This window comes from Juglans microcarpa x Juglans regia, chromosome 7D (genome assembly GCF_004785595.1).
Source record: "Juglans microcarpa x Juglans regia isolate MS1-56 chromosome 7D, Jm3101_v1.0, whole genome shotgun sequence".
In the NCBI taxonomy this organism is placed as follows: Eukaryota; Viridiplantae; Streptophyta; class Magnoliopsida; order Fagales; family Juglandaceae; genus Juglans; species Juglans microcarpa x Juglans regia.
The window spans coordinates 25096041-25120290 of NC_054606.1; the positions used below are offsets into that span (position 1 = coordinate 25096041).

The 24250-nt window shown below is 29.1% G+C and overlaps 1 protein-coding gene across 2 annotated transcripts in view; it reads right to left on the reverse strand.

Annotated features, from left to right (window-relative positions):
• Positions 1-11937: 11937 nt before the first annotated feature.
• The window catches only part of LOC121238445 (beta-glucosidase 12-like), a 38594-nt gene continuing 26281 nt past the window's right edge, over positions 11938-24250 (reverse strand). The window contains exons 1-13 of one of the 2 annotated variants that reach the window (XM_041135291.1): positions 15854-16040; positions 15687-15759; positions 14885-14943; positions 14510-14585; positions 14281-14358; positions 14080-14167; positions 13730-13985; positions 13325-13440; positions 12984-13201; positions 12836-12867; positions 12557-12659; positions 12346-12454; positions 11938-12248 (exon numbers count right to left, since the gene is read on the reverse strand). In XM_041135291.1, coding sequence (XP_040991225.1) covers positions 12080-12248; positions 12346-12454; positions 12557-12659; positions 12836-12867; positions 12984-13201; positions 13325-13440; positions 13730-13985; positions 14080-14167; positions 14281-14358; positions 14510-14585; positions 14885-14943; positions 15687-15759; positions 15854-16018 — 1542 coding nt within the window. In that variant the 5' untranslated portion in view covers positions 16019-16040 and the 3' untranslated portion in view covers positions 11938-12079. Of the gene's footprint in view, positions 12249-12345; positions 12455-12556; positions 12660-12835; positions 12868-12983; positions 13202-13324; positions 13441-13729; positions 13986-14079; positions 14168-14280; positions 14359-14509; positions 14586-14884; positions 14944-15686; positions 15760-15853; positions 16041-24250 lie in introns of those variants that run through there. The other variant, XM_041135292.1, reaches the window with a different exon arrangement.

Below are 24250 nucleotides of genomic sequence, written 5' to 3' on the forward strand. Positions count from 1 at the left end.
GATCGAAAGATGTAATTATATTAATATAAATACCTATATATCAATATAAACCTAAACCTAGATTTTATAAAGCGATAATACGCCCATATATATTTGTCTTTTCTTTCTTTCTAGGCACGTGTAGATCATTAGATAATGCCAATAAACTCATGTGAATCGGTCCCGGCTGGCCTGGTAATTGTTGACTGGACGTTAATCGATCAACGTGTTCCATATGGTGTGCGCATTAGTGGTACCACAACGATTAATTTAAAAATAAAGTACTTTCCAATATTGCAAAATGAATGTAACAAATAGGCCACGTATGGTGATCTCGAAATGTCATAATGAAATTTCGTTTTAATTGGAAGAGGAAATGGTATTTTGCATATATTTACACTGTAGCATCAGATTTGACGTAATTGTAATGATCATATCTCAATTTAATATATATTCAGAGCTAAACGTCTTGAATTGGTATTTCGAAAATGTGCCTCGAATTTTTTTTTTTTTTAAGTTAATGATTAAGAAAATATTTTTTTAATGATGTTATGAATTTTTTATTTTTTTAAAAAATGTTTATGATGATTAAAAAAATATATGAAAAAAAAGATAAAATAAATAAAAAAATAAAATATATTTTTTGGGATAAATTCGAGACAATTTCGATACATGTAGTGTTACTCATGTATATTTTATATAAAGTGTCTTTTAGTACGCATGCATGCATGCAATATTCCAAGTCCTTTGATGTTGACAGATCAATTATAATAAGAAAAAACCAAATTATGCATGCATGGATTACTCGAAGCCATTTGATAATGACAGATCAGTGATAAGGAGGAGGTAAATCAGTACTGTACATTGGGTGGGTGCAAGTACTGTGCAACTGTGTGTAATAGCTTACACGCCTTTGACATCGATAGCGGCCCGGCCGTCCGCGCGCAACCCTATGCTATACTCGACGCTGGCTCTATACAGTACAAAAAGGGGTTGTTTGGTATAAAAAGAATATATAAAATTTCTTTCAACTTTTTTTAACTCAATATTTTTTTTTATCAACAGACCTAATTACTATTATATATATTTAAACTCATATTAATTTCTAAACAGATTTAAACTCATTTTAAATAGATCTCACAAAATTCATTCAATCATCTAAATTTTTATAAAAAAATAATTTAAATCATTTCAATTAAACTAAATATACAATTAGAACCTAATTGAAGACAAACGGAACCTAATTGAAGCAGATCCGTTGGCCCTCTAAAGAGGAGCCTTCTATTTCAAATAATAATATCAGCAATAATTAAAATAAAACAAAGCATTAAATGACCCAACAGCTACGTGGAATAATGCTGGCCTTTCAAATTGTTAATATTTATCACGGTGTAGTGTACTTAATTATATTATTTCCCTGCATTATCTCTGTTTGGTTTCTCCATACTCAACCTAGTTGGATATGGAGTTTTATATTTGGTTATTGTGAATTTTGTTAGGAATAGAGTTGTACTATCTCTTAGACTTCGATCTTTAGAGATAAGCCGTCTGAACTAGATCATGTCAGTCACAATAGTATACTGAGATTCTATTAACGTTTGTAATTGACTTGTTATTTGAAGTCAAAGTTGTATGTCCTCTTCAATGAATGGAATGAGATCCTTTTTATAAAAAAAAAAAAAAAAAAAAGTAGTACATGAACAAGTCCCCACGTCCGAAATAATTTCCTCCATGTCCGCATTAATAATTAATTGATCAAGTTTGGATCTTTCATCAAAACTGTAAATTATGTGGTAAAAAAATTAAAATACATAGATATTTAATATATTTAAAAGACAAAATGTATAGACTATTTTAAATTTTAATTTTAATTTTTAATTATTATTCCATATTAATACTTTAATTTTTTAATTTTGTAAATATTCTCTAGTCACAATCTGTATTATTAGTTTTGATAAGATAGCATTGAGCTGTGAAGCTCGACTGTTGATATTGTTGACCCAACTTTAATTTCTTTTCTTTCGCTTTAATCAATCACAATGATAGACGTGTGGCTCAGCAATATAATAAAAAACTAGGAATTAATCAATTCGTTGAAAAGCTTGAAGTACTAAAACAAAAAAAAAAAAAAAAAGGGTGAAACCGTGTAATTTCTTGTGTTGAGATCTACTCATTTGTTTTTACTATTCATTTCAACTAACCTAATTTTATTTCATTATTATAATTTTTAAATTTTTATATATTTAATAAAATAATTTTTTTTAATTATAATAAAAATATATTCTTTAATAATATTTTAATTAATTTTTAAATTTAATCTCAAAACAAACGAAGCCAAACTACAAAGTAATTTGGTTGTTGGGTGGGGGGATGTTTTCTGCATGTACTGATGTAACATCTGTCAATAGATTGTCTGTGGTCTTTTCGTACGTAGTAGATTTGTTTTTTCTTGTGTATTTTTCATCCGCTGTCATGCATGCATATTATCAATCGGACCTAGCTAGCTAGCTGCTTGTCAGGGCCAGGGTAGTACCTTACGCATCGTCGGATTTTTACATGTATTTATTTATTTCTGAAATAAAAGCTTAAGAAAGGGACTTATTAATGTAGGCCCTAGCTGCATGCATAATAATAGCCAGCTAGCTATAGATGGTTGGAATACTTGAGGAATATTTTCATCATGTAACGAATTCTTATCTTGATGCATGTGACGATAATTAGTTTATCCAACGAGCTGCTTGTTGATCAATAAATGAAGTAGGCCCGCTACATTATATTGGCGATAAGATCATGAGGGATATGGCTCTCACATAAAGGAGCCAAATTTGGAGCGACTGTCTTTTGGAGTTATCCCCCAAGCGCATTACAGTCAACTCAAACAAAATAAGATATATTTTTAAAAGTTAATTTTTTTATATATATTTTTTTAAATGATTGTGCAGTATTTATATATTCATAACGTTAACCATTATTTAAAAAAAAATAAAAAAAAACAAAAGAGTAAACAACAATGAGAAGAAGAGTACATGCCGAAGCATGAGGAATCACTAGCTAGGCATATACAGCTCTGTTTTTTCTAGGTAGTACTAATATATGGGAATATTGTAGTACTGAAAACTGATCGATGAGAGTTATACGTTGCTCGTGAATGTACGTATCAGTACATTATTAATGTTGACGTACTTTTATTGGGCTATGCAACTTGCCCGGGACTTTTTGAAAAGTAAAACAATAATAATACTACTAATTAATATATAATATACATCACATGCATGAGATTTTTTGTAGATTTTAATTTGGCCCGCCAAACCAGTACTGACCCTGAAATATAGACAGGACATGTAATATAATACAGCAATAGGTCCCAGCCACACAAAAGTCCAGTTCGGCTGCATCGATCTTCCGCATGAGAAATAAATGTAGTGCCCGGAATTCCATGGGTGACTTTAAATACTAGTACGCTAGTTCAAAATAAAAAAAATACTAGTACGCAGTCTCAATATAAATTCTAAATTCTATTTTTTTATTTTTTATTTTTTAAATATCTTTAAAAAGTTTTGAAAATAAAAAATACACAAATATACTAAAATCAATTCCATAATCATTAAATAAAAAAAATTTAAATATATAAACTATCAAAATAAAAGAGCAAAGTTGGTCAGGCCGCATACTAGTATGCATCTTCCAACACATCACATCCATCAATCACAATACAACTGATCTCATTTTTTAACTTTTATCTAAATTAATAATAACATTAAAAAATATTTAAAATTCAAAACAATCTCAAAATAATAATATTATTAAAAAATAATATTTTAATAATATTTTATTTAATTTTTAACTTTGATCTAAAATCATCTAATTCTATTTTACTGTCAAAACCAAACCGCAACTTCAACATAAATGAGCACAATATAAATATATGTGCGTGCATGCACAAACCAACTTGCTAGATCCCTCACGTACAATCGAACAATGTTCCAGTTATAAATGGCTACAACAACATCGATCTTTCAAAGAAAAAAACTCAATTATCAGGAATTCAAACTAATGAATCATTTGAAGTTTTAGACACTAATGTTGGAAAACGTAGTAACTAGACGTTATATGATTTCAGAAAAACCAGATGTTTGGACCAGATGAGGCCAAGCTTGACAGAAGCATGCATGGAAATTAATGTCTCTTACATCAGAAAAACAGCAAACAATTTGACTCGTCACAGCCCCAAAACATGAAGGTTAATAATCTTTTTCCCGTCCCCAAGGATATCACACAAAAACCCAGGTTTCGTCGGTGAAAAATACATGTAGAGAAGATCCATTCCCCTGAGCTAGCTTTTGAAATAATGCAAAACCATAATGATTAGAAAAGACAGGAAAAAAAAGATGCGATAAATCTCCTGATGAATGAACATGTGGACCCGCTGTTCTTGCCATAATGTTCCTTATAGCATATTATTTCTTGATAAGATAATATATTCAATAAGAGGGAAAGACTAAAATGTTCCGACTAAGCAGTTGTATATATATACAAAAAGAATGATGAATGCGTCTCGAGCGGCCCAATCGACGTACGTAAGAAGAAGATTATATTATTGTAAGTCATGACATGGCCAATTATCCGATCGACTAACATAGAATTAGTTTGTGTTTATATATTGAATTGAGTTGAGTTTAATAATTTGAGAGTTGAATGTTTAAGTGTTAGATTTAATTTAAAATTAAACTGAACAAAGTTAAATTTAGATGAATTTAACAATCAAACAGAACCTTAATAATATGATAAAACTCAAAATTCATAATATGACCACACACATGGATCGGGTTAAACTCATGAAACATTACTAATTTAGAAGGAATTAGAAGAAAGAATTAAATTAAAATTAAATTAAATTAATATGGTCCACGGCATAAAAGAATATACCAACGTATCTTAAGACTCGACCTACCTAATTATTTCAAGTTGTCTTAATTTTATAATATTTTATTTTTTACCCTTTGAGTTGTCAACCAAAATTAAAATTTTATTTAAAAAGAGTACATCGATATATATTCATTAAAAGAAATGTTAGATTGACGAAATTTTTTTATAAAAATAAATTTATAAACTATCATAATACATTATTTGAACACATTGTATCAATAATTTATAAATTTATTTTTATTAAACTTACATGATACATAACACCTCTTTGTATTTTAAGTGAAAATTTAGGTTAGATTTTTATAATGAATTGAGATGAAACTTGAAAGTTAAATAAAATATTTTTCTTATTATTATTTTAAAATTGATAAATGTTGAATTATTTATTATATTTTATGTCAATATTTATAAAAATTGTAATACTAATAGAAGATGAGATGAATTGAGAGTCTTTTCAATTCAAACCGAACCTTAAAAAGTTTAGAAATAGTCTTTTTAACACTCTGTTTATATGTATTACTTAAAATAAGAAAAATTATATATATACAAGTCTCATTCATCAATACCGCCAAACTGTTTATAAAAATAAGTAAATCCCTTCAAAAAAAAAAAAATGAAAAATGAGTTACACATTTAAAAAAAAAAAAAATAGCACATTTTAGATTTGTACACAACATTACTATTAAAATAATCGAACTCACATATCCCAATGTACATGAGTACCGAATGGACAGCAGCGTTATTAATTACCAGTTCAAATCAACGGACATAAAACTCTCACAAGTTGGATTAGTGAAGTTAAGTCTGAATTTTCACAAATCCCACTTTTTCGTAACGACAAATGCTGATTAGTAATAGTAGTACTAGTTATAAAGACGTCGTGACTCGTGCCACCACCGTCTTGTCTAACTTTTCCGATATGATTTATGAATGACATGAATAGTAAAAGTTCAATATTTTATTAGAAGTGGGATTTGAATCTTAATGTTTAAGTTATTGAAAATTACTCATATGATAAGATTTTGGGAGATACTGATGTGTCGTATTGTTTGCGTATATTCACCCATCCTCTTGTATAGTTTTTCTCATATATTCTTAAATCTTGAAGAGGAAAAATGTGACAGTATAATATGTGTATTTTTGTCTATGGAATCGGGTTTGTAAGAGCATTAGTATCCATTTAGGCAAAATTTAGCTAATATACCATTTTTGTTTTTGACTACACACTCAAAATTTGGATTGTTCATTAAGATTAGTCATTTCACTCTATCTAGGGTAATAAGACTCTCGATCCGAACTTGAAAAATCGAATAGATTGGACCAATAGTCTTATTGGTTAGTCTCAGTCCTTACATATAGAAAAATTCAATAATCGATATAGTCCCAAGTTGTATTTTTTTTAACCGAATTGAGATTGATTGAATGTGTACATATATAATTAAAAATATATATAACATATTATTTTATATAATATTTGTTAAGTTAATTATATAATTTTCATCCAATAAATCACCATTGACTATATAAAATATTAAATAATATATGCTATTAGTTAATTAATGTAACGTCTTGACTCCCACATACAAAAAAATAAGGGAATCGTGATGTCAGGATGATGACAACACGGTCACGCATCCTAACGATAGTGTCAAGTGTGTGTTCATGCAACAGTGTACAATAAACAACGCAGCAGATAATATACATAAGTCTACTAAGTACCAGAATTTTAAATACAAATATTCAAAACAAATTATCTTTAAAAAAAATTATACAGTCATTCCAAATAAAAATATATACAAGTTTCAAACCAGAATACGAGTGATCCCAATCACTCCTCGGGCGAAGCCGACTCCTCAGGCTCACCCTCATCCTCCTCTGCATCAAAATCTGCATTACCATAGAATGGTACCGCAGGTAAGTATAAACCAAACAACCACGAAACAAAAACATATTAGTGCAACTAACATGTATGCATATGATGAAATATGCTTCAGATCCAAAAATATCATTTTTTCCGAAAATAGATATTTTTCAACGGACGCCAAAATCTCATTTTGGCCCAAAAATAATGCTCCATCATTTTTTCAAAAAATGACCCAAATCAATAACACCTCATTTTCCCAAAAATAAATCACATAAAATCCTTTTATTCTACACACGCTATTTTCCCAGAAAACAGCTCATTATTCCATTAACCAATGCACCATGATCTCCCCTAGGGATCATCCGCACGTCCTGGATTCGTAGCAATGCTCAGTTCCACACCCACCGCGTTCATGGCCAAGCACCCACTCCCCAACGAGCGATGCCCAGTTCCGCGCCCAGCACGTTCGTGGCCAAGTATCCTCTAGCCCCTGCTAGCAGAGGGGCTACGGAGTCGACACGAGACCATCTCGTCCGATCCCGTTGTAGCCAAACGACAACTCAATGGACGTCACTCAGTATATTTCGCTCCCAAGTGACCAGAGGAGCTCCATCGAGATAATATCTCATCTTGGCTTGGGGTAGTGATACACACGCACCCAAAATCCCTTAACACATGAAAATTCAGTTTTTATGAAACACATGAACATGAATGCATGTACACGAAAACCCAGTTTCCTTTACAAACATGACCATGCATGTAATATCCCATGTACATGAACAACACCATACCAACAACTAACATTTCACAATACCAACCAACCATACAACTCCATCCACAATCAATCCGATCCCCGAACTCTTCGGACTCAGTCCGGCATGTCCAACTAGATCACAATAATATGAGTTAGTGTAAAAATATATTTAAATCACGATAGTTCTTTGAAAAAAATACTTACAGTGTTATATAATAATTTCTGAAGGATTATGGAGCTGCAAGAAATGGCGGCAAAGTAACGTAACAGTGCAAAATGCACTATGGCCGTGGGTCTCAAAAATTCACTTTTCAACGGAGACAATCCAAGACCCGAAATTGATAGGGTAGGGCTTAGAGAGGTCAGTGAAACTAGTGGTGGTGATGGTTTGCTGTGGGTGGCGGCGCAAAGGGTGGTTTTAGGCCAAATGTGTCTAAATCGGAAATGGAGATAGATAGGCTTCACCGGTGACAGATCGGAGCTGGAGTTGGGTCTATTGAGTTGCTAGAAGGTTGATGATGAAGTGGTGAATATATGGTGGCCGGTGGTGGCATGACGGCGGCGCACAAGCGCAAGAGGTATCGCGGCTTGGTGTTGGCCGTGAGGGGCTATCGGTGGCGAGATAGGGGCTGAGATTTACGGGGAAGGGTCCCCGGCCGGTGGGGGAAAGGTTGGCTGGGCGGTGTCGGGCACGGCGGCGCGATGGCGGCAGGTTGGTTGAGGAAGAAGCAACGCACGGGGAGAGAGAGGGATGGCGCGCGGGAGAGTGCTGGGGGAAGAGGAAAAAGAAGAAAAAAGAAAGAGAAAAGAAAAAGAAAAGAGGAAAAAGAAAAGTGGGGAAAAGAAATGAGATCTAATCCTTACATCTTGAGTCACAGAAAATAATCCAATGAAAATAATTTCAAAACAGTAAGTTAAATAAAATAATTTAAACGTAATGATAAAATGAAGATAAAATAATTAAATATAACAATCAATTAATTTAAAAAGAATAATAATTTAAATGTACAAGAATAGATAAATATCAAGAAAACAAAACAAATTAATTTTTACAATTTAAAGATCATAAAATAAACTATTTAAAATATCTGATAATTTTAAAACAAGAGAATAAATTTTTGAATTGATAAAAATAATTTTTCAGTAAAAATACACTAAAATACAGAGTGTTACAATTAATATAGTATGTAGATACATACTATACTATCCACACCTAATTAAAGTAATTATATATTTTTTTTTAAGATACCTAAGTTGTAAGTAAGAATGAAGAATATAATATATATACAATAAAACTATTTAATATTCATTAACCATATATAAAATATTAATATGCTATCAATTAACTAATTTCTCATATGATGAATAATATTATTATATGTAGATACATACTACACTATTTACACGTAATTAAAGTAATTAGGTAACTTTTTTTAAGATTTCTAATTTTCATATTAGCATGGACAATCTACGAATAATGAAATTAATTAATATTCATTAACCATATATAAAATGTTAAAATTTTAATATACGTTACTATGAATGCTAAGTTAGTAACTTAGTAACTATTAACATCATAAATTGCTAAATATAATCACAATTAATTTTTTGCTTAATGAATTAGTTACATAATCCACATTATATAGCACACTTAATTTTAATTTTATTAACATAATTAATTTTTTGCATTAATTTTTCTGTAAATATAAAAAGGAAAAGAGGAAAAAAAATATTCATGGATTGATAGCTAAAAGTCGTCCGATTAAAAAAAAAAGATGAACCAAAGTTTTTGGTCTGTGACCCCTCCTCCTGACCAAATCGGACAGATTACACACCTAAATTCTCTGTCTAATAAACAAAATAAATTGGTACAAATCAAATTTAATGGACCGTAAAAAAAATTCATCTGAACCCAAATCTATAGAACTATAAAATGGTTGCATTCATCTTGAACAAAATCAATGTATCAATCTCAAATCTACACAATTATAAACTTTAATAATATGTTCAAAATTCAACAACCCAAATATATATTTGCCACCCAAGTATTATAAAAAATTTCTACCTATATTTTTTAAATACATAAAAAGTACAAAAAAGTATACATGAAAATAATACTATAGTCAACAACAAACTTATATGATATTATCCAAGCACATTAAAATTAATTTTGTATTCTACCTATAGGGAAAAAATAATGCACATCATATATGTTATATATGCTAGAGAGAAAATAATACATACGAAATTTAATATCATCTAATAGTAAATCACATGTTCGGCATGCATATATAGAAAGAATTATAATATTAAAGAAAGAATACATAGATTATTGTATCATGCATATTTATAGAATTGCTGTTACTGAAAACGATGTAGCATTGCTAATTCAATGCATATGATCTATTTTGGGCAAAAATAGGGCAATTTTGACATTCTGTATATAATTCCTATTAGTTTTGCATATATATGCGGATGCTGCTTCTCTATCTAACGTGTATTAATACACAAAATATATTTTTATAATACATTTTATAATAATATTGTAAGATGAAAATGTTTTTATAAAATAATGTTATTTTTATAAAAAGATTTACAAATTTGCTTTTTATTCAATATATTATTATAAAATATATTATAAAAAATATTATATATAAATCATTTTCCTTACCTAAATAGGAAGTTTCGTAGGGATAAAATCATGTACATACAAATCTGTGCAAGAAATCATCTGTCCCCATTGTGTAACCAAGCTGTGCACCGAACCACCAACATCACATTTAATGATGCGTTGTCTTATATTGAAATTGCGATCGTTAAAGCCAAATTGATCTGAAAAAGTTGACAGGGATTTGATGATGGATAATGATATACATATAATAAATTATATAATAATATTATAAAAAAAATATTTTTTTAAAATTATATTATTTTTATAAGATATTTTACAAATTGATATGAAAAAATTGATAAAAATTTGATGATGAGTAATGATATACATATAATAAATTATATAATATATTATATAATAATATTATAAAAGGAAGATATTTTTATAAAATTATATTATTTTTATAAGATATTTTATAAAAATATCTTTCATTTAATATTATTGTAAAATATATTATATAAAATGTTGTGTAGGTCATTTTTCTTCTATGATAGGCGCGTTTGGCTAATGGAATTGAAAAGAGTATTGGACAAGGATAGTGAGAGGATAGTAAAGTTAAAAAAATTAAAAATAAAATAAAATAAAGAGTAATAGATAGATAATAAAATAAAGCAGAGTTTCTCTTAAAGATTAGATGTAGTAACAGTACATAGTTAATTTAAGTTTAAAAAACAGTGGAATTTATGATTAAAATAATTTTTTTTAAGTAAATCTTATATTTATCTATATATTTTTTTAAGGTAGTGTGTTATATTTGTACATTTTATCGTCGTATTTAATATTTTTTAATTTTAATTTTTATAAGAAATTTGTAATTAAAAAATTAAGAAAAAACTATGTGTCAGTCTTGATTGACTGACACGACATCAATATTCACGTCAGCCAATTGAAAGTTAAAACATGGCATACTAATCTGACTTGGCAATCCTATCGTTAGTTTCCTAACGGGACATATGTACGTATTGTCACATATTTTTTGAAATTCAAATATTAATTTTGTGAAAATTGAGAACATGACTTGCAAGAAAGTAAAACAATTAGAAGAATTTACAAAACAAAATCTCAGAAAAGAAATTCCTTCAAACCGAATAGCTTGGGCTGGCTGGGCTGACACGAAACTAGCTAGTTCGAAAGGTTGTAAGTAAGTTCTGCATTTGTTCAGAATGCCTACGGATTAATGCATTATACCAACCCAACCCAACCAAGTTCTTTGCAAGGTACGAATAAAGAAATTAATTTAAAGAGGCTTCCAATCAGATTAATTAGACTAATCAGTTCAAACCTACTAGAAATTAAAGCTCTATTATTATATTTATTCTTACAACTCCTTAAATCCTTAAATTTGTCACTTTGAATTATTATATTTGTATGATAGCCACTCAATAAGCAAATTAGTTAGGATTTGAAGAAACTCCACATGATGCGTGGTCAGGATATGAAGTCGATGTAAAAGCCCAGAATTATTTCGATCATTGATGGTGAGATGAGATGAGATTGTTTTAAATGAAAGTTGAAAATTGAATAAAATATTATTAAAATATTATTTTTTAATATTATTATTATTTTAAAATTTAAAAATTTTGAATTCTTTATTGTATTTGGATGAGAATTCTAAAAAATTATAATGATGAGATGAAATAAGATGAAACACCTTTACTATCCAAATTGCGTTAGTTTTTAAAATTTCAACACACTAAAAATGCGAAAATTTGAACAACCACGCTTAATAAAAGGAGGAGACCATCCGCAAAGCAATTTATCATTCTGCAAGCGCTTCAGCCAATACAGAAAGAAAATTACATTATTCAAAAAGTACAATACTCATAGTGAAGAGATACATGCTCAATTTATTGATAGGCAGTTCGTAATACGAAAATCTTCATTTCTATTTCTTGAGGAAATTCTTGAACCATTGTGCTGAAAGTTTAGGGTGTCTTTTCAATCCGTTCTCAAAGTCGATAAAGTGGATGCCAAACCGAATCGTATAACCAGAAAACCATTCAAAGGTGTCCGAGAATGACCAAGCAAAGTATCCTTTAACTCTCACGCCCGCCCTATTCCCAGGAAAAAAAATGAATTAAAGCTGGTCATAGATCATACATAGAGAGAGAGAGAGAGAGAGAGAGAGAGTTGTATGAATTAAGCACTTACCCAATAGCCTTATGAACATACGCAAGGTGCCTATAATGATAATCAATTCTGTGGGTGTCCACAAGAGCTTCCTTAAGAGGTATTGAGGCATTATTGTGCTCATTGATTCCTAATAAAAGATTACAGTTTAGCTTAATTAGATAAAATGGGACATCCAAGAATTCATCATTGACTTTATGCAACAATAATTGAAAAAGGTTGAGAAAATTACCATTCTCGGTGATGTAAATTACTGGATCACCGTACTTGGATTTTGTGTAGACAAGAAGATCGTAAATTCCTCTAGGATAGACATAGAGCCAATCCGAAGCAGCCTGAGATTTATAGAAAATGAACTGATCACTACATAAAAATTTGTCCAAGACTGCTTTCTTTTGTCATCATGTACTGATGGTAAGGTGGATAATAAATAGCTATTAAATCCATATATCAGATCCAATATCATCCATTCACTAAAAAATATATATTAATTTACTAATAATTCATATACCTGTGGACCAATGAGGACCCCGTCGCGCTCACCTGCCATGAACAGCCAAACAAAAAAAGAAGATGTAGTTAATATTCGATATATGCATAAGACAAACGTATATATCGATCAATGCTAGATGTACATGTACTGTTGAATTAGTACGTACCTGTTTTAGTAAGAAGACCATCTGTCAAGTAGCTTTTGTTCAGAGACTTATTTTCTGGTGCATCAGCAACATAATTGGCAGTGTAGTAGTTTAATCCGATAAAGTCGTATGATCCCTTCACCAGCTTCGATTGCTCTGGAGTGAACATGGGTAATCGGTTTCGTACGAGAGTGCGCATGCTGAGGGGATAGCGACCCTTTGTCAAGGGGTCCATGAACCTGCAACAAAATATAAAACCATCCACAAATTGAGATCAGGATATGAAATGATGTAATCGTCCTATAATTTAAAAACAAAAACAGGTGTGACCATGGAAAAAAACTAATTAAAGAAAAACATACCATCCAAATCTAAAATCAATGGCACGTAACGCGGCAGCACGGTCTTTCTCCGATTTAGAATATGGAACCATCCAATCCAAATCAACTGTTATCCCTACAACACCTTTTTGCTTTGCCTGAACATAGTGAACGTGATTTTGTTAATCAGGCCATGGCTAATCTAGTTTAAGTCAACACAACGCCCGTACGAAAAAGGCATATGTATGTGTATATATATATATATATATATATATATATATATTTTTTTTTTTTTTGTTGGTGTAAACTTCAACTTATTTGGTAAAGATATAATAGTATTGGAACCTGATATTTGGTCATATATATATATATATATATATATATATATATATATTTTTGTTGGTGTAAACTTCAACTTATTTGGTAAAGATATAATAGTATTGGAACCTGATATTTGGTCTTATACAAGTTTGCGGCAACTGCATGAGCAAGAAGCAGATTGTGGGCGACGGTATATGGCTCCGTCGCTGAATCCCCACCGGTGCAATTCATGTTTTGCCAGCTCGAACATCTAAAAGGTGCTAAAACCCCTGCTGCATATCCACCATTGGTGAACATATGAGGCTCGTTTACGGTGGTCCAATGCTTTACCCTATCACCAAACTCCTTGAAACAAAGCTCTGCGTAGTCCTTGAAGTCTTCCCTAAAAATTACGTACGCATGCAAGGATATATTAGAATTACCCATTTCTATATATGGAATGTTGGTGATACGGTCGTGAATTAGTCATCACTTACAAAATGCGGTGACTTAAGAAACCGCCATACTTATGATCTAAGGCTATTGGGACGTGCCAGTGGAAGATTGTCACATAGGGCGTAAGACCTGCATTTCAATAATTCTAAGTACCATTAATACATGATCAGTGAATTACTTATGGGCGACATGACCACCTCATTATTAGTATATGATGATAGATTAGTGTAGACGGCCGTGACCTTTGGCTAGGAGTTCATTGATGACCTGGTTGTAGTGGTCGATTCCTTTCTGGTTCACACCATCACTAATCTTTCCGGCTGAAAATTGAACACAAACCAATAGTACTTATGACTTATGATTATATATCATATCGAAAGCTTTTAAAAAATAGACAATGAATATATATAGGCATCGGAAATTAATTGCTAGAGATATATTATTGATGCAGAAAAGCATGTACTTAATTACTTGGTATCAGTCTGGTCCATGCGAGTGAGAATCTGTATGCATCTCCATTCATATCCTTCAGAAGCCCAAAGTCCTCCTAAAATTTCCAGAAAATACAATTAATCTTTTATAATTATTATTTTAGCATAAAAATGTTAGAAAAAAAAAGCTTTTTCCCTTTTTTTTTTTTTTAACAATTTCTCAGATAACATTTCTTTAAAATAATAATTATTTATTTTTAGTTTTAGGACTTGATCACAAAGCTAGCTCATCATAATAGAATGGAAGCGGAACGAAAATGCTACCTCATCAGTATTTAATTTTTTTCTTATGTGGTACATACCTTTTACTCCTCTTATTTATCCACAAAACGAGTAAAGAAAAGGATACGCGTACCTTGAAGCGATGATATTGTTCACTAGCTACATCTCCATTACTGCCATCCGCTATTTTCTCTACACTTTCAAACAAATCAAATTAATATTATTTAAGACTAAAGCACAAGCCTAACCACAAAGTTTGTTCGAAAATATTCTTAATGATTAATGGGCCGGTCATATATTATATATTTGGATGTGATTTCAGTTGACATGATTTAAGTTGATTTGTGAATATTAGTATTTTGAGGGTCTCATTAAAAGATATTTAAATATAAATAGGTTGAGATATATGTTTGAATATATACAGGTTAAGATAAGTTTATCTTTTTTATAAAAATTTGAAAAAATAGTGAATCCTATCGATGATTGATTTTTGATGAATTGAGATAAGTTTGTATTTCGAATCTTGCCTTAGTATTTCACTTCGGAGATTAAGCGAATGTTTGAATAGAGTTGAGATAAAATGAATTGAAAATTAAATAAAATATAGGTAAAATAATTTTTTAATATTATTATTATTTAGAGATTTGAAAAAGTTGAATTGTTTATTATATTTTATATAGAAATTTGAAAAAATTATAATTATTAGATTAGATGAAATAAATTAAAAAGCTTTTTTGTATCCAAGACTCCCCAAAATGTCATTTTTTTCTTCTTCTGGAAATAGCAGTACGTTCTTAGTTTTTCGTCTTGATGTCATCTGAAATAATAATTTTCTCATTCTTGAGACGATAGATATAGATAAACTTATATTCAAGGACGACGCTTCGTACGTAATATATATATATATATATATATAGAGAGAGAGAGAGAGAGACCTGGGTATTTGTGGGTGTAATAATCCCACATACTCTCTCCTTTGCCATCATGAAACGGCGCTGCACCTTCAACCTGGAATTCAAACACATATAGGGGCATGCACGTATTTGCATGACTTATTTTGTGAACGTATTAAAACTCAAAATATGTGCAACCTGGGGCTTACCTGATAGTCAGCTGATCCTGCACCAAAAGTGAAACCTTTGGGAAAACTGGTCCTGTTGAGTGTAGAAATGCCGTAACGGGGAGTGATAGCAATGGCATTGATGGTATTGGCGAAAGAGGAAACAAGAACAAGAAGGCCTATGAGTATGTACCCTTCCATCGCCATATTGGGTTTTGGTGTGATTGAGAGTGTCACTAACTCGGCTTTTTATAGAGGAGCTGAGGCAAGTTGCCAATTGGGATTTTTCTTCCTTTTTTTTTAATCTATCTGTATACAGTACTGAACAAGTTGGGATATATAATAATTAAGTAAGATCATCATTATTAATATGACTTTTTACTCCCTACTTTGCATTTACATCGTTAATATAACATTGAACTCATGGGAGCCCATCCTCAGCTAATTTTATCTCGGTTTTTTTTATTGTTTTTCTTTTTTGACATGAGGCCGACAACTCTCTCTCGATGGAAGTGATCAGTGGAATCATGCATCACGAACTTTTAAGTTGTGCAATTAATATGAGCTCCTGTTCACTGCCTGATCAATATCCGATATTTAATTAACTATTTTCATCTAAATCAATTTATATCAAATTTAAATATTTTTTTTTTCTTATTATGATTTTGCCGAGTTTATAGATTGTATCATATATAATCATTTATATTTTTATAAATATATGTTCATTATAATAGATGATTGGACAATGATATATTTTAATGTTTCAAAAATTAACTATGTTTATATAAATATATATACACACATATATTCGAATTGATATTTCCAATTTAATATTCAAGCTGATATATATAGACCTAGACCAAGATTTTATAAAGGGAAAATACGTCCATATATATTTGTCTTTTCATTCTTTGGACGGGTGAAGATCATTAGATAATGCTAATTAATTAAGAGTAATGCTGGTCGTCATTTAAATTTTTATCATTTTATAATGTATTATTAGATAATTAGAAATTATTTATTATATTTTATTTATAAATTTATTATTTAATATTTTATTATAAAATAATAAGAAAATAATTAAAAAATAAATAATAAATAGATTTTTTCATTAATTAACTCATGTCCATCGGTACCCGCTGGGTAACTATTGACTGGACGTTAGTTTCAACGTGTTCCACATGGTGTGGGCAGTGGTAGAACGATTGATTCAGACATGAATTACTTTCCCATATTGCCGAAATGAATGTAGCGTTAGGCCGTCAAGGTTTTCTCAATGAAAAATGATAAATATACATAATTTTTTATAATAAATTACATAATTATATTTTAAAACAAAAATATTTTATAAAAATATCTTCAATTCAAAATATATGTTATAAAATAGATTATAAAATAGATTATAAAATTTTATAATATAAATGATATTTTGTATTTTATGTAAGTTGTCTTTTAGTACGCATGCATGCCAATATTCGAAGTACTGACAGATAATCAAAAGCAAGAAGAAAAGAGAGAAAGTTACTCTCACCGACAGTTGGATCCGGTTAATTGGATGCTGAGATTTTTTTTTTTATACTTTATGAGTAAAAAAAATAATTTTTTATAATATTGTAAATAATGTTTTAAAGAAATATTTAAAAAATACAAAAATGAATGACAAAAAATTAAAAATTATCCTTATCGAGACCCATCTCTAAGAAAAAAGGCAAATTATGCAAGCATGCAATATTCTTATTTTAATATTTTTCTTAGTAGTACTTGATATTGTGTGAGCGCAGACCTATTTTTTTTTTTTCAAGATTAAAAAAATTATAATAATTAATTTATATAAAATAAGATAAAAAAAAAATCAGATCAAAATCTTGTTTTGCTACTTGAAAATTGAAGCCGTAAAAATTGGCATAGTTAAAAACCTTTTGGTTAATTTTGTATTATATATAATAAAAAATTATACTCATCTTCCTCACAACTTATATCATACATAATTTTTTAATATGTTTTTTTTACTAAATGTTATATAGTGTATAGATGATGATAAATTAACTTGAAAGAATAAAAATATAAAAATAAATATAATAAGTATTACGTAGAGATGATGATAGATGATGATTAGTAATACTCATACATAATAAAACAATTTTATTATTTTATGTATCCAAAAATGTGCTTTAAACTTGTAAAACAATAAAAATACTATAACTATTTACTACTTTTTTTATTTTTTTGAAGGAACTATTTACTACTATTAATATATAATGTATATCACATGCTTTTTTGAAGTTTTTAATTTTGATCACATAAATTATCTTCTATTTTTAAAATATATATATATATATATATATATATTAATTATTGCATGGGAAAAATCAAAGCATTTGGCCCGGCTAACCAGTACTGAGCCTAAAATATATGTCAGTTCGAAAGACAGGTCCGGTAATGGGTAATGATACTTTACATTTCTATTTATTACTGCTTTATTATAGCTATTTTTTGTTTTTACTATTTGAATCGGTATTTAAAATTTTAGAATATAAACTTTTTGTATAATTTAAAAGAACATAAATTCAATCAATCAATATAATTATTTAATTTAATATAATTATTTAATTTAATTTAAAATAAATTAATTTTATATACAATTAAAAAAAATTAAATTTATTTTTAATTAAATTACATGATTATATTAATCAATTAAATTTATTTTTTTACAAATTATACAAAATGTCATTTTTTTTCATATTTTCAATCCAAATTCAAATAAAAAAAAAAATAACTGAATAATTAAATGTAAGCTATCATTATCCTCCTGTAATATACATATATACAGCCATAGGTCTCAGCCAGACAAAAGTTCAGTTCGGCCGATCGATCTTCCACATGAGAAATAATTAATGCAGTGCCCTTGGCACCATATAACCATCAATCACAACACAACCGATCTAAAAAATGGGGACCATGTTTTCAGCTCCTTAGACAATCGATTGCGGTTGTCTTTCCTAGAGTTCACTCTAATTAAATTCAATGACCATCCAATTATTTGCATTTACAAGCTGTATTTTAGGTTTTACCCATCACAATATTCTTTTTCACAGAATCTACGTAAATGATCTGCTCAATATATATATATATATATCTGCATGCATGCATGCATGCACAAACCAACTTGCTAGATCCCTCACGTACAATCGAACAATGCTCCAGTTATAAGTGGCTACAACATGCAACATCGATATATTTCAAAGGAAAAAACTCAATTATCACGGATTCAAACTAATGGAATCATTTGAAGTTTTAGACACTGATGTAGGATAAACGTAGTAGCTAGCTAGACGTTATAAGTTCTCAGAAAAACCAGATGTCTGGACCAGGTGAGGCCAAGCTTGACAGAAGCATGCATGGACATTAATGTCTCTTACATGATCAGAAAAACAGCGAACAAGTTGTATAAATTTGACCCTTCAAAGCCCCAAGACTTGAAGGTTGATAATCTTTTTCTCGCCCCCAAGGATATCACACAACAACCCAGTTTTCCCCGGTGAAAAACACATGTAGATAAGATCCATTCCCCTGAGCTAGCTTTTGAAATACTATTTTCAAAAGCATAATGATTAGAAAAGACACGAAAATTAGATACGATAAATCTACTGATCAATGAACGTGTGGACCCGCTGTTCTTGTCACGTTGTTCCATATATTATATTATTTCTTCATAAGATAATATATTCAATAAGAGGAAAAAAATAAAAAGTTCCAGCTAGCAGTTATATATATACACAAAGAAAATGATGATTGCGCCTCGGGCGGCCCGATCGACGTAAGTAGCTAGAAAGAAGACTATATTATTATAAATTATGACATGCTTTTTATCTGATTGATATAGAACTACTTAAATATATATGAATCCCTTGTTGGGAATATGATGAATCCTGTGTTATATTTATGATATCTTAACCCAACGTGAATGTTCTGCATTATATTCAATGATATGACAAGATTCAAAATTCATAATATATCACATGCCTTGTCACATCTATCGAGATTAAAAACTCATGAAATATTATTAATTTAGAAGGAAGATGAATGAAATAATTAATTAAAATGATGATATTTTGGGATTATATTAATATATATGGTCGACGGCATAAAAGAATATACCAAAGTATCTTATGACTCGACTACCTAAAGTTGTCTAAATTTTATAATATTATATTTTTACCCTTCGAGTTGTCATCCAAAATTAAAATTTTATTTAAAAACAGTAACATCGATGTTACATTAAAAAAATGTTAGATTGGCGAATTTTTTTTTATAAAAATAAATTTATAAACTATCATAATATATTATAAATTTATTTTTAAATTTAACACATTGTATTAACAATTTATAAATTTAACACATTGTATTAACAATTCATAAATTTATTTTTATTAAACTTACATGATACATAACACCACCTTGTATTCTATGTGAAAATTTAAGAATTTAAAATGAGTTGAGATGAAAAATTAAAAATTAAATAAAATATTATTGTAACGTTATAACGTTGAGATGAAATAAGATGAGATGATTGAGAATCTCTCTCCATACAAACCGAGCCTTAAAAGGAAAAAGTAACCTTCGTTTTTAAGCCCTAATTAAAATAAAAATAATAATATACACAAATCTCAAATTCATAAATTCCACACAAACTGTTAAAAAAGAATAAAATAAATAGATCTCCAAAAAATGTAGATAAAAAACAAAACTCATTTAAAAAATGAGATCCCCGTTTCAAAAAAAATAAACTAGCACATTTAAGATTCGTACACGACATAACTACTAAAATAATCGAACTCACATATCCCAATGCACATAAGAACCGACTAGACAGCGTTTTTATTTACCAGTTCAAATCAACGGACAGAAAGCTCTCTGTATTTTCTTTTTCTTTTTTGTAAAGACAAATGCTGATGAGTTATAAAGGCGTCGTGACTAATTTGCCACCACCGTCTTGTCTAACTTTGCCAGTATGATTTATGAATGACAATAGTGAAAGTTCTTACTTTATTAGAAGTGGGATTTGAATCTTATGTTTCAGAAGTCATTGAAAATTACTTCAGTCGATAAAATTTTAATTGGGAGATATATATATTTTTTTTGAAGTTAAAACAGATTCATATCATTGCATAACTTTAAACATCCCGTACATTTTGCTCACAAGCAATACATTGCTCACAATCAATGCAGCATTGTTTGCTTGCCGAGATACAAACTACAACCGTCTGTTTAACCTATGGTAAAAGAAGCATTTCAAATCCTCTACAATTTACCCATACCAAGAGCAATTTTCCTGCTTACCCTTAACATCATTAGTCAATACTAAAGTATTCCCTTCAAATATGCATTGAGATAACCCCAGTTCAAGACTTAGAGTGGTAGCTCTTTCCAAAACAAAAGCTTCAGCATGTAAAGGGTTTGAAATAAAAGATTTTGCCCAATCTGCTTAATTGGGAGATATTGATGTGTCGTATCGTTTGCGTATATATATTCTCCCGTCCTCTTATATAGTTTTTCTCATATATTCTTAAATCTTGAAGAGAAAAAATGTGACATTGTAATATGTGTATTTTTGTCTATGGAATCGGGTTTGTCTGCGTATGAACGTTAGTATTCATTTAGGCAAAACTTTAGACAAAATTTAGCGAATATACCATTTTTATTTTTACTACCCACTCAAAATTTGAATCCTTGGTTAGATTAGTCATTTCACTATATCTAGGGCCGTAAGACTATCGGTCCGAATAGGAAAAAACGATTGGACTGGACCGATAGTCTTATTGGTCGGTCTCGGTCCTAACATGTAGAAAAATTCGATAATCGGTCCGGTCTCAAGGTGTATTTTTTTTAACCGAACTGAGACTGACTGAATGTGTATATATATAAATTTAAATATATATATATATATAATATTATTTTATATAATAGTTGTTAAGTTAATTATGTAATTTTCATCCAATGGATCATCATTGACCATATAAAATATTAAATAATATGCTATCAGTTAATTAATATAGTATGTAGATACATATTATACCATCTACACCCAATTAAAGTAAATACGTTTTTTTTAAGATACCTAAGTTGTAAGTAAGCATGAAAAATACAATACATATATACAATGAAATTGTTTAATATTTATTAACCATATATAAAATGTTAATATGCTATCAATTACCTAATATATCATATGATGAATAATGTTATTATATGTAGATACATGCTCCAATATCTACACATAATTAAAGTAATTAGGTAATTTTTTTTAAGATACCTAATTTTCATATTAGCATGGACAATCTACGGACAATGAAATTAATTAATATTTATTAACCATATATAAAATGTTAAAATTTTAATATAGACCATTATAAATACTAAATTAGCACGTTAGTAACTATTAACATCATAAATTGATAAATATAATTATAATAAGTTATTTTTTTAATAAATTAGTTACATAATCGACATTAAAGATCTCACTTAATTTTAATTTTATTAATTCATTTAATTTTTTGCATTAATTTTTCTATAAAAAGAAAAAAGCAAAAAGAGGAAAGAATATTCATGGACCGATAGCTAAAAGTCTGGGCCGGTTTGAAAAATAATAATGGATCAAAATTTTCAGTCTGTGACCCCTAAATTCTCTATCTAATAATAAAATTTTATTTTTGTCAATTTTTATATATGTTTTAATACATATTTATTTTTTATTTAAATAATTTTTTATTTTGATTTTCATAATTTTCAACAACCAATATGGTAGCAAAATGCTATGTATCTCTCTCACTCTTCTCCCACTTTCATCCTTTCATGTTTATCCAATTATCATGAGGTGGTATATAGTATCCATCACCATTTAGTTATTTTTTATCTACATTTTTTACTGCATTCTAAACAAAATAAATTGGTACAAATCAAATTTAATGGACGGTAAAAAAATTCATCTCAACCCATGTCTATACAACTATAAAATGGTTGCATTCATCTTGAACAAAATCAATGTATCAATCTCAAATCTACACATGATTTATAAACTTTAATAACATCTTCAAAATTCAACAACCCAAATATACTTTGCCGCCCAAGTATTTACAAAAAATTTCTATCTATATTTTTTAAATACATAAAAAGTACAAAAAATTATACATCAAAATATATAGTACTATAGTCAACAACAAAATATGGTATTATCCAAGCACATTAACATTAATTTTGTATTCTACCTATAGAGAAAAAATAATACACATCATATATGCTTATATATATGGCGTAGAGAGAAAATAATACATACGAAATTTAATATCATCTAATAATAAATCACATGTTCGGCATGCATAAAGAAAGAATACATAAATTATTGTATCATACATATCTATAGAACTACTGTTACTAAAAACGATGTAGCATGGCTAATTCAATGCATATGATCTAGGGAAAAAATTAGGGAAATTTTGGCATTCTATATATAATTTCTGTTAGTTTTGCCTATGCCGTTGCTATTTCTCTAAATTGGAAGTTTCGTAGATATAGAAATAATGTTCATACAAATCTGTGCAAGAAATCATCTGTCCCCATTGTGTAATGAAGCTGTGCAACCAACCACCGACATCACATTAAGGTCTCGTTTGGTTAGGCAGTTTAGATGAGATGATATGAAATAAGATGAAATAATATGTTTTATTGAAAGTTGAATAAAATATTATTACATATAATTTTTAATATTATTTTTATTTTGATATTTCAAAAAGTTGAATCGTTTATTATATTTTGTGTAGAAGTTTGAAAAAGTTATAATAATAAGATGAGATGAAATGAAATGAGATGAGATAGTTTTATATTTTCAAACCGGGCCCATATGTGATGTCTTTTATTGAAATTGCAGTCACTAATGCCAAATTGATCTGGAAAAAGTAGAGAGGGATCCGATGATAGACACGTTTGGCCAATTGAAAAGAGTATTGAATAATGTTAGAGTATTGAATAATGTTCTATGACTATATCTAAGAGTTTTTAATTTTAATTTAAAAAATTTTGTTGAACTCAAACATGAAATAATTTGTATTTTTATTTGAATAAAATAGTTCTAAAAAGGTTTCTCTTGAAACCTCATTTCAAATTTTCTATTGACCAATTTCTCGTAAAATTTTTTATTTTTTGATCTAATCCTATCTTTATAGAGCTCACAATTCTGTCAAAATTCTATGAAAGCCGATTTCATCCTTTTTTTCTTTGTTTTTTTTTTAAATTAGAGTTAATTGTAAAATCCGTATTTAGGTTTTTAACTTTTTGTAATTTGAGACCCCATTTCTTAGCTTTTACAAAATTGATATCTGAATTTTAAGAAATTTATAATTAGAAAACTAAGGAAAAACCATGTGTCACTCTTTGATTGGCTGA